The following is a 12,513-nucleotide window of genomic DNA, read 5'->3' as shown; positions in this document are numbered from 1 at the left end:
TAAACTAATGTTACTGATTACTAGTACTTATATAAAAATATATATATATATAAAATAAAAGCATAAATCATGTAATATTTAAAAACCATGACGCTCATGGATATTTAATTTTTGTCCTCAATTTTCCTATGATATTATACAACAATGTGGGCATTGTTCTGAAAATTACTAAATGCCCCGAAGCACTTATTTAATAAAGCATCACTAATCCCTAGAAACCCATACTTTTGTGACATTTGGCAACACGATACAAGTGATGCAAAGAATATCGCTGGCTTTTAATTAACTGAAATAGTCATTTGACAGGTCATTTTAGAATCAACTTTTCCCAGATGAGAGGGGGAGGAAAGGCATGGATATGAGATAGAAGAGTATTTGTTCGCCCATAATAAGAGTCAACTTCTGCAGATGCTTTTGCGAGATATAAAATGAAAGCGGCAGAGGAAAAGGGTGTGTTTCTGTTGCTGTCCATTACAGCTGTCCTGGGTACCTCCCTCTCCAGTATTCAATGGAAACGGCAGCAGTCATTATCTGATTTTCCTGTTCTTTTATTTTGTTTTTGTTTTTTCACGTGGATATTTTTCGGGTAAGAGCTGATGTATTTTATTCCATTCGCTTCTCTGATCCTAATGGAATTGTTTACAGTCAACGAAATCTAGAGATTGTGAGGGAAAACGTCAGTAAAAGACTATAAATTTTTGTGTATTTACATATATGAATTTCTTTTCCTATCCGTAATAGTATAGCAATAATTCTTTTACCAGAATAGTACGTCTTTTAAACCTTTCATACCCGAACATTCTTTTTTTTCGAATTTTCAAGATGTTTTTTCGGTTTTTACATTAAAACAATACATTAAGAACATGAATGTCTTCAAATCTTTTTTGAATTTTCTTGTCGAATTACGGAGCTTAATAAACAAAGAAATAATTCAACACATTCAAATATTTTTAGCCAACTTGATGCAAGGTATATTCATCTTCACATACAGTTGTGTTTTCAAAATTTTGTTGGTAAATTTCATGTGATAAAACAAGCTTTTTCCGGAGGCATTTTCTCCTGGAAGTCATCTTAACAACCCCCCCTGAAAGTTCAACGTTATGTGTTGCCCTCTGACGAAAGCTCACCAAAGTTCATATTCACCATATTTCCAACTGAAGAACATACACAATTCTTCAAGTTAGGGCTTATCTCTCTGAGGTTCAAAAAATATTCTACAGTGGGGGAAAAGCAATCTGTATATTTGTTCATGCAGGGTCTCAAAGGGTTAAATCAGCTGACAATACTGGATGCATCCACAAAAAGATCCGAAATAAATTGTTTTAACACCAGAACGACGGGAGCGATCATTTTGATCGAAAACCTACTTTGACATGCGATTACACCCAAACGGTGTATCTCAAAATGTTGAAATTTCGTTTCTCTAATCCTCATGTTAAGGAGCTCAAATGTTTAAAATATAAATGTTCTAGGGTTCCCATTTTAGTGCTAAAACGAAGTTATACCTAGAACGACGGTATCGTTCATTTTGACTACTATAGAGATATTTCACTAATATGATTGCAAAACATTCTGCAAGAGACTGTTCTTATGTTCTTCATTAATATTGAGGGAACAGATGTTTTATCATGGTTCTTGCTTTTTTCCAGTACCAATTTTGTACCGTTCAAAAGTACATTATTGGATGAGCTCTTCGTCAAACGTTATCTAATTCATTTAGCGTTTTTATGTATCTTTGCACTTTTACTGCATTGAATTCACTAGTACAATGTCCCACAACGAAAAGAAAAGAATCTTCATTTTTCATGATTTTACCAATGGACAGGACTCCAGCCTTGGACCGAAACGATTCTTATAACTTTTTGCTTCGTTCAAGTTATAAATTTCACTATGTAGAGAGGCCTCGATGCATACCCCTTCCCCAAAGATCGCAGCCTAGGGGTCCTGTTGGGTTACGTGAGAAATCATTATTTTACCAGCTTTATCAGCTTTCGACTGAGCAAAAAAAAAAAAAAAAATTCAACAGCTGGTAAGCAGAGAAAATCTAGGTCTTGAGTATCACGCACACTCAGAATTGAAATCCCGGACAAAGGAAATTTCTGCCAGAAATTATGAAATTTTATTGCTCTTATAATAAGTGTCGTTGATCGGTATCGAAAAGCTGTCGTACGTGCTCGAGATTTGGCGGCTGTTCACAGTTTTTCCATTCTGTTCTGCACGTGCCATCTCATCGTAAATTTCTCAAGTGTTTTACACTTTAAAATTTGTCAGTGGACTACCTAGTGAAGCCACAAATTACAAGGGCCCACAAAACAAAAACCATATAGTCAAACCTGTTTTTCAGGTAACAAAACACTGTATTATTCTTCTTATAAATCTGTGAGGCCAGCTGACCCCACTGGTCCGTTGGTTTCGTAGTAATTGAATCAAAAAAAGCCACGCGAGTGAGACGAAGTTTCAGAACAAAGATAATGTATTATATTCCTTAAGACATGGTACAATTATAACGCTATATACAAATTGAGACGATTAATAAAATGATTAAGTTTCCTCGGACTGTCCAAGTCCATGACCTTCTCCTTCGGTCCCGAAAGTCGCTCTCCTCCGTCTGACTTTCTTTTTCTCCTCCCCCCAATCAAGCGTCTCCTTTCTTCACCCCCCTTGGGTCTTTTCTTTCCTCCGTTTCCGTTTTTCTTCTCCCTCGTTCTGGTGAGAGATCGTCGGAATGGAGGGTTCGTAACGTCACACCTCCCCACCTAGATGAATGTTCATCTTCAGTGGACATTCACAATCCACCACATCTAAAGTTCTGAGCATGACATCACAGCTTCACAATACAGTTCGAATTCCTCCTTCTTCTCTTCGTCTTTCCTTTTTTTTTTCTTTTTTTTTTCGCTACAGCTTTGCTTCGGAGAAAGCACCTTTGGCAATCCCCCCCGTGAAGCATGTCTACGCCTCAGCATTCCCCGAGAGCCATTGTTTATCTATCCTTTCAAGTCTGGATAGAGCGTCAACATGCGGTATGCGACTTCCCGCTCTATGTTCAATTACTATATTATAATTTTGTAAAGCTAAAACCCATCTCTGTAACTTAGAGTTTTGAGGAGAACAATTGGACAAGAAAGACAACGGATCGTGATCCGATATTACCGTTATCCTCTCGCCGAAAATCCATTCTTCGAATTTTTTGAGTCCATATATTATAGCGTACGCTTCCCTATGAATTGCAGGCCATTTGCTTTGAGTGTGCGTTAATTTTTTACTAGCAAATGCTACTGGTCTCTCAATATTGCTATCATCCATCTGGCTCAAACACACACCAACGCTGTGTTGACTTGCGTCGCAGGTTAAATAATAACCTCTCCCAATAACTGGAGCCATTAATATAGGAGAATTACACAATTTCTCCTTGAGCATCTGAAATGCACTTTCCTCCTTGTTTCCCCAAGTAACTTTTTCCGGTTGTTTTTTCTGAGTTAATTCAGTTAGAGGACGCGCTATTTCGGCATAATTAGACACAAATTCTCTGTAATAACCAAACAACCCTAACATGCTTTTAACTTGGGATTTAGTTTTCGGACGATCTAGTTCCTTAATTGCACTTAACTTTTCTGGATCAGGAGCTTGAGTTTGTGATCCTACAATATGCCCTAAAAATTTAACTTTACGTTTCCCAAATTTACATTTTCCTGCATTACCCGTCCAGCCGTTACCTTCAAGTTCAGTCAGCACTGCTCTTAAATGCACAAGGTGCGATTCCCATGTCTGACTATACACTGCAATATCATCTAGATAAGCGTCAGCGTACTTTTTATGTTTCGCTAGGATGACGTTCATTGTTCTCTGAAAACTAGCACCTGCACCTGACAATCCGAACGGCATAACCTTCCACTGAAATTGGCCACTATGCGACGAAAAAGAAGTATATTTACGACTGTTTACGTGCATGGGTAACTGCCAGTACCCTCTCTGACAATCGATTGTTGAAATAAAATTTGCCCTTCCAACCTTTGCTAACAAGTTTGGGATGTGTTGCATTGGATATTCACTTGGTAGTGTATGGGCATTGATCATTCTATAATCGCAACACAACCTCATCCCACCATCGTTCTTAACTACGCATACAATAGGATGGCTGAATTCTGCATCGCACGGTTCGATCAAATCCAGTTGCAATAATTCTTCTATTTGTCCCTCTACCTTATCTTGCATTGGAATTGGAACCTTATAGCGATGTAACGTTTTAAGTTGACTACCTGGTTTCAATTTAATTTCATGTTGTCCTATTTTGCTTTTCCCAATTTTTCCTGAAAAGAAATCCGGAAATTCTCCCAGTAGTTTCCTTAATTGTTCTTCCTGGGTTTTTGATAAATTATCATTTTTTAAGACCCCCTTCCCATACTCGTCAGCTGATATTTGCTCCCTTGGGGCTTCTTTAATTTCACCAAAATCAGTATCCTCCTGAAAAATTACTCCAACCACATCACACGTTACCTTGAATTCTCTCAGTTTATTGGCATGAAAAGTTCTCTGACCCCCATTTGGCATTTCAACAATATAACTGTTCTGTTTGACTCTTCCCAAAATTGTTACAGGACCTTGCCATCTGGCGAAAAGTTTATTGGTAGAATCCGGAGCCAAAACTATTACTTGGTCCCCTTCCTTGAATTGTTTGAGCCTAGTCCCTCTGTTATGGTACTTAACATATTTTTGTTGATTTACCTCAGCATTAATATGTGCATTTTCGGCTATTTCTTCCAATCTCGATTTAAGTTCTATTAAATATTCACTTGCACTTTTAGTAGTTCCCGTTGGTAAAGGTAATGCATTGGTCATAACATTTTTCAACAAATTTAACACTCCTCTGGGTTTTCGCCCAAACATCATTTCGAACGGTGCGTATCCAATAGTGCTATTGGGTACCTCATTATAAGCCCAGACACAAAATGGAATGCATTTATCCCAATCCCTTGGGTTCTTCCTCAATTCAAAATGTATCATATTTTTCAGAGTCTGGTTATATCTCTCAACCAATCCTGAACTCTGAGGATAACCTGGAGTACTAAATCTGGGAGATATACCTAATACCTCTTCGAATTTAACTGTGAGTGCACCAGTGAAATTTGTTCCTTGGTCGGAGGCAATAACATCAGGGATACCATATTTCTGAAAAATAGTCAAAAGTGCGTCACAAGTAGCCTTTGCAGACAAAGATCGTAAACACACTGCTTCTGCGTATCGTGAATGTTGATCAATAATCGTAAGAACATATTTATGCCCCCTTGACGATGGAGGAGAAATTTCGCCTATACAATCAACATTAATTACCGACCAAACCTTTTCGGGTCTTTCCACCTTTGTTATGGGTATACGGTCGTATCTAGTTATTTTTCTTCTCAATTGACACTCCTGACAGCGATCACAATACTCTCTCACTTCTGCCTTCATCCCAGGCCAAAAAAAAGAAAGTTTTATTCTTTCCAACGTTTTTCGGAAACCATAATGACCAGCAAAAACAGCTTTATGTGCTATTTCTAAAACCCTTTTTCTTCGATTCGTCGGCAAAACCAGTTGACAGATTACAGTATCCTGTACGTATTCACGATGGTAAAGATAACCATCCATGATCACAAAACCTTCTTTCCCTCTGTCAGCCATCTGGAATGGTCCCTTCAAACTATCGTCTTCCCGTTGTTCTTCTTTCAAGCGTTCTCCCTCCGATTTCGCGGAATTCGCCTGCTCATTTATGTCTCCTAAACCCTCTTGTCTCTGTCCCCTGTCACAATCGGATCCCCTCATTGACATCTCTTCTTCCTGTTGTTTTTCGGTGGGTGGTAAAACGACTTCCTCTAAATTGGTCACCGCCACCTCTTTCTTTCTTTGCGAACGCGTTGTTACTTGACCAACGTGCACGTTCCCCTCGGACGACGGAAAAATTTCTTTGTGTCGTATAGCTAATGCATTGAAATCCCCCAGAGAAAGAAGACCCTCTCTACTTAGCTTTGGGGCAATAGCACAGGTGGTCTCTATCCCATTGTCTCCGGACTGTAGCCCTCTCTCAGCTATTCTCAACTTTAGAACTTTCAAAGGTACTCGTATACTGTCCCCGAAGGCACCGTATAAGCGGACAAAACCCTTCACTGGTTCCTTTTCTTCCCCCATCAGTCCTTGACGAATACAAGTGATGTCGGCACCCGAGTCCAACCTGAATTCTGCCTCCCCTTCGGCACTAGCCACAACGACATTCTTCAGCGTCAAAGGAATATCTTCCGCCTTGAGCGGCAGCTCCATTGTTCTCAAGCCAACACTGACCCTTGCAACCAAGTCATCTCTAGAATGCCCTTCTTCCTCTGCCGTACCCCCCTTTGCACCTGTTTTTCTCTTAGAACAAAATCTTGCAATATGTGCTGTGGAATTACAAATATAGCATTTTTTTAATAGATTTTTGAGGGTGGATGTAGATTTGAAATTTTTGTTACTGGAAAATGGTTGTTTAGGAATCGTGTTGTGAATGTTTGTGTACGAAATCGAATTAGTGAAAATATCGGCCTTTTGCGCTATTTCATGGGCTGTTAGTGTACCCTGCCCCTCCTGTTGTAATATGTGTGACCTAACCTCTGGTTGTAGACAATCCTTCAACTTGTCAGCAGTTAACAACTGTGTAAGGTCTTCCAATGTTTCGACATGCCTACTCTGTATATAATAACGCAAATATCGTTCTATTTTCGTGGCAAACTGGAAAAAAGATTCATGATTTAGTTTCCTTAAGGAATTAAATTCCTGTCTTAGGTTTTCTGGAGAAACTCTTAGTTCTTCGAAAATCGTATTTTTAACTAAGTTAAAATTCATTATCTCCTCACTATCCAATTTTCTGTAAACATGATTCGCTAATCCTGCTTCCAATAAACAGAGTAACACTTTGCTCTTTAACTCTTCCGGCACAGAAAATGTCAAAAAATTTCTTTCCAAGGTTTCAAAAAATCCTATCACCTCAATCGGACTTTTGGGACACCTTCCCGATGATTCCTTAATTAGTCTGACAAATTGGCCCATCATATCAACTTTTCTCTCTACGTTGTTAGTGCTTGAGCCAGATGGATTTTCCATGGACGATTCTTTACCCAATCGCTCCATCCTGATCTTTTCCAGCTCTACTTCCATCTCCCGACCCACATTTTGCTCTCTTTGTAACCGAATTTTTAGCTCCAGGATTCGGGCTTCCGAATCACGTTCCCTTGTTCTATCCCGTTCCATTGTCTCCTCAATAGACCCATTGGTTCTGTCTCCCACATTTCCATCGAATTCTTGCATATCTTCGTCGACTCTACTTGACTTACGACGCCTACCTCTCTTACCCGCCATTATGCAAGTTTCCCAGAATTATAGAACCAAAACAACAGAACAAAATAAAATGATAACTCCCAAAACTAAACTTAAAAATTAAACGTTACAGATAAAGGCTCTCGACAAACACTAACACGAGTAAACGCTCACGAAAGGAGAAAAACCATGCGGTACTCACCCAGTTCCATCGTTGTCACAGCCATCACGCCGTAATACTTCCACCACGTCATTATCACTTATGACCACAGCATGTCCAATACCATGTGCGCTGAATGTTCACTACAATGTTCGCTGAATGTTCACTACCATGTGCGCTGAATGTTCACTACCATGTGCGCTGAATGTTCGGGATGCTCTCAATTGCAAAGTTCGGCACTACACCACTGGAAAGTATAGCATATCACCAACTTCACTCCGTCACATTTTTATCCTGTCGACACGCGCCATTTTGTTGTGAGGCCAGCTGACCCCACTGGTTCGTTGGTTTCGTAGTAATTGAATCAAAAAAAGCCACGCGAGTGAGACGAAGTTTCAGAACAAAGATAATGTATTATATTCCTTAAGACATGGTACAATTATAACGCTATATACAAATTGAGACGATTAATAAAATGATTAAGTTTCCTCGGACTGTCCAAGTCCATGACCTTCTCCTTCGGTCCCGAAAGTCGCTCTCCTCCGTCTGACTTTCTTTTTCTCCTCCCCCCAATCAAGCGTCTCCTTTCTTCACCCCCCTTGGGTCTTTTCTTTCCTCCGTTTCCGTTTTTCTTCTCCCTCGTTCTGGTGAGAGATCGTCGGAATGGAGGGTTCGTAACGTCACAAAATCTTTCATTCAAAATTTCAAATAAATTGGTAAATGAGCACGGGTTTATTGCAGAAATACGACAGAGACCGAAAATATATTGTCCCTAGTAAAGTTTCGATAAAGAAAAATAATTTATGTTTCTTCTTCTTCTCTGTTGCGGTTGAAATGGCGACCGCTTCCGCCGTTTCAAGGTGGTTCGAATTGCCCGTCGTTCATGTGTCAAACGCTCATACCTCAGAAATTATCCATATTCTATCAGAACGTTTTGATGTCCACAGGTATATCTTGAAACCTGAGAGAAATCTAATGATATCACTCTGCTTTTGATACTTGTATGGAATTGTTTTACGCTATATTTCGGTAGGCTCGCAACGCAAATAGACCAGAATAGTATTGTTTATTAGATTCCAAAAACAAATCCTATTATACAAATTTCAAGTCCACCACGTCGTTCAAGGTTCTGTTTGTATCAAATTTTTGAGGCTTAGTCCTCTGAGCATCAGTGAAAATCCTGGAATGACTATATCTTCAACAGAATAATTTTCAAGGCGTTCAAGTATAAATTGCTCTTTCCCTCACTCCCCTTTCAGATCCACGGGATACCCAAGAAAGGGTAGTTGGTACATACATCTCATGGAAGCTGAAACAACTCTCTTATATCTTTGTCTTTACTTTTTATAGGTAATATAATACCTTTGTGAACGTTGAAATGTAGTCGAAACCACTCGGTCATTCTAATAAAGCAAAAGTTGATATACAATGTGCCCATAAATTCGTAAACACCTCAAAAAAATTCGTAGATATCGAAGAAATTTAGTTACAATTTATTTAAAATTTTGTCGATGGATGACGCTGCAAAAACAAATCACAAAACTCCACTTTTTTACTACGTTTCTTTGCAAGCAGACGAATTTACAAGCACATCACAGTGATAGAGTGCAAAAAGTCCCATAAATTCATAAAACAGTTTGAAAATTCATACAAACTGGAGGAATTAGTATACAGTACTTTAGTACTGTGATATGCGGTGACTATTTGCCTGCATGCAAATAAAAATGAATGATTAATTCATTTAAAATAAAAATTTGGATAGAATTCTGTGATTAGCTTGTGTGCGGCGCTCTCTATCGACAAAACATTAAAATTATTTTTTTCCTTTTCTTATTAAAAAAAATCGGTCTCGTGAATAACTGTTTCGCAAACCACATTAAAACCTATTGCTTAAATTTTAATACATTTTTAAGCTATTTACGAATATGTGGGATACGTCGTGCTACTATACGGTTCTTTTTGGAAATCTAGATCTGAAAATTTTGTAGATAAAATCGTGAGACGTTCATGTTCTGTCCATGCAATAACTCACAATTAGGGATACGTGAATTTCGTGTTATCGAAATTTAAAAACGATAAATGAGAAATTTACGAAATTGACGCAAATTTTGACAAATAAAATGCGAAAATTGGATTTCTTTCTTCATTTCAATGACTTCCAGCTTAAAAAGTGAAAATCTGTCATAATTTTGGTAAGTAAATGCACCTTGCATCCTGTTATGTGCGTGAAAGCCAATATTCTCTTGCATAAACTAGAGCACTCAGCTGCATTCAATTGTTTCACAAAATATGTGCGTGGTTCTGGTAACCTAGCTAGTAAGATACAAAGTCAGGTGACTTTTGCTTCTGCGTTCTCGGAGAAAATTATGTAACTAACTATCTAATTCGAATGGAACGAACTAATTCTAATTCAAAACTATCAAGCAACATGCAAATTTTATGGACGAAAGTAGTAGGCTTGAAATCTTCTTTTGAGCGCCAAAGTCAAAAAGGGCTTTCTCTTCTACAAGTTTTTTCTTCACTTGTAGGAAAGTTTTCAGCAACGTGAGCGTTCTAAAAGGTTTTTTTTTTTTCTCAGTTAGTGTGATGAACCACTTGCTTATATCTTTCCGCTGAGACAGAGAGGCGGGCCATGTTGTGGTTAGCAGGATGAATTACCGTGATGGGTATTTGTTTTCATTTCAAATGGTACAAAATACCAGTGATAACCAGAGAATTTCGCAGTTTGTTCTTATTTACACCTCGTGATATTAGCATACTCTGCTTAGATCTAGTACTATCATGAGCATGACTCAGAAAAAACGTCACAAAAACCTAATCAAGTGCCAAAAGTGTCAAGACATTTCCAACATACAAGATGTACTGTAACTTCTGATTCTCGACCATTACCTCATCAACCGTTCCTTGCAGAGACAGAGAGAGAGAGAGAGAGAGAGAGAGAGAGAGAGAGAGAGAGGTATGGTTCTAATTTGAAATAAATGCTCAAAATGGGTTCAGAAATCACTCTGTACCAGTTTTGAGAATAAAAACACAGTGTGTCAAAACATAAAAAATTTAAATTTTTGTATGTTTCCCCTGTCATCTAATTCTCAATCACAAAAGTTATATTCTCTCAATCATTTCTGAAAAAAATAATCAAGATTTTTCTGGTTATGAGTTTCAACTGAAAAGTTGAAAATAAATGTTGCTTGTCTCTTTCATGAATCAAACCCGGGTTTTCCAGTTATAGTTTGATGATTTGGTTTTTATGAGTTTGTGAACTATAATATTTTCATACTAAACACATTCCCGTATTTCCCCCAGGGGCTGATCGGGGGTAGCTACTATTGCATATCATACGTATTATTACGATGAAACATTCATATCTGTTTTCAAATGAATACACAAAAATAATTTATATTGGATAAAAAAAAATGAAATACGTGAATAAATGTTCAAGAACAATTTGTCACGGTAATATATTCTAACAGCATTATTGTAAATTTATGAAGCGAGAAATTTTTATAGCGGATTATAAAGTAAAGCATGCATATTTTTTTATATATTATGTAATTCTTGCGAATATTACGCTCAATACCGTGGGGAAATATATATTTGCCTCTTGAAATAGGCTTTACGAACATTTTTAGCGTATTTTTTTTTTTACTTCATCGAGAGAATATGAATAAATTTCCAACAAGAAAAAAAACGTTCATGAACTGAAACGGAAATATGTAAAAATACAACTTAAGTTCTTCAGAAAATTTCTATTTTTTTTTTCGCGATAAATTTCCCTTGTGTTTTAAAAAATATACTTTAAAAAAATATTATGTATACGAATTTTTTCTCTCTCTCTTTGAAAGAAAACTTTTGTGTATTTTTAATGCTTTTCCTGAGGAATTCCGAAGAAAAAATTAATTAAGGAATTTTTAGGAGATGTTTTATCTAATTATATCAGCTCTCAGACTTTTTTTTTTCCTCTTTCGATTTAAAAAAAAAATGTGTTTACGTAAAACCGAACGGTTTTTTCAGTGAAACCTAGAAAATTTAAAAAAAAAAAACTTTGTAAATATCTTTCTGGGTATCGAAATATGTGTTCAAAACGTTTTAGTGAAAAAAAAATTGACTCATTTACACACAAACATTTATATACAAGTTGATGGAAATAGCTTATGCTGGATTGTTGAAATGTTTTCATGTCTTCAGATGGTTGATGATATAGTACAGTGGATCTGGAACTTTTTTATCAGCAACCCGCTTTTGACAACAAATATATCGGCTAACCCTTCCCTCAATATATATATTGTGACCATATGTCCTGGTTTTCAAGGACATTCCAGATTTCTGTTGTTAAATTATTGCTGTCTCGAAAACTTTTTTCAGAATTTATTTTCCTCGTGGTTACAATTTGCGAAATCAGTGATGAATGAAATCATTTTTTTCCCCTATATTTAGTTGCCAGTGCTGCTTTATTACCAATGGGAAGTGTAGTGAGGTAGGTTCCTTGATTTTGATATATAGTGCGTGTGATGCAGAAAGATTCATTCTCTTTCATGATGATTCTTCGCATTAGAGGGAGTTTAGCCTTGAGTGTGCGTGTGTTGATGATGATTCACGGTAGCAGACACCAGGGGTTTTCAGTGAAGCTTGATAAATATCCATGTATATGCATGCGTATTTCTTCAACAATGACTCAACAAGCTTATCCAACAATTGGTCAAAAACTAATCCCTTCACAGCTTCAGCAATATATTAACCAATTCCATCAGCAACGAATGAACAAAACGTACATATACAAATAATTCGCCAACAAATTTCAACAACAACGATTCAACACTCACTTTTGATTGTGTAATCATATAATTAAAATGATTTATTAACAAGTTTCTAGGACAAAAAGCAATGCAACAATGCGTTAACACCAAGAACCATCGATGATGCGTCAACCCAATGATTAACGACGTTTCTTTGTTGATTCTTCAACAAGTTTCTTCAACAATGTTTGAACAAGTTTCTTCAACAATGTTTGAACAAGTTTCTTCAACAATGTTTGA

At 37.2% G+C, this 12,513-nt stretch overlaps 1 protein-coding gene across 1 annotated transcript; it reads right to left on the bottom strand.

Annotated features, from left to right (window-relative positions):
* Positions 1-2,949: 2,949 nt before the first annotated feature.
* LOC149078201 (uncharacterized) lies at positions 2,950-7,362 on the bottom strand. The gene has a single exon (XM_089242109.1). The coding sequence runs from the start codon at positions 7,360-7,362 to the stop codon at positions 2,950-2,952; it is 4,413 nt and encodes a 1,470-aa protein (XP_089098235.1).
* Between the last annotated feature and the right edge of the window lie 5,151 nt (positions 7,363-12,513).

The sequence above is a fragment of the Pholcus phalangioides genome, unplaced genomic scaffold (assembly GCF_987345545.1).
Source record: "Pholcus phalangioides strain wild (caught in Gottingen) unplaced genomic scaffold, Ppha-v1.0 ptg000014l_1, whole genome shotgun sequence".
NCBI lineage: Eukaryota > Metazoa > Arthropoda > Arachnida > Araneae > Pholcidae > Pholcus > Pholcus phalangioides.
The sequence above is the reverse complement of the archived record's forward strand: the minus strand, read 5'-3'. Positions and strand labels throughout refer to the sequence as shown.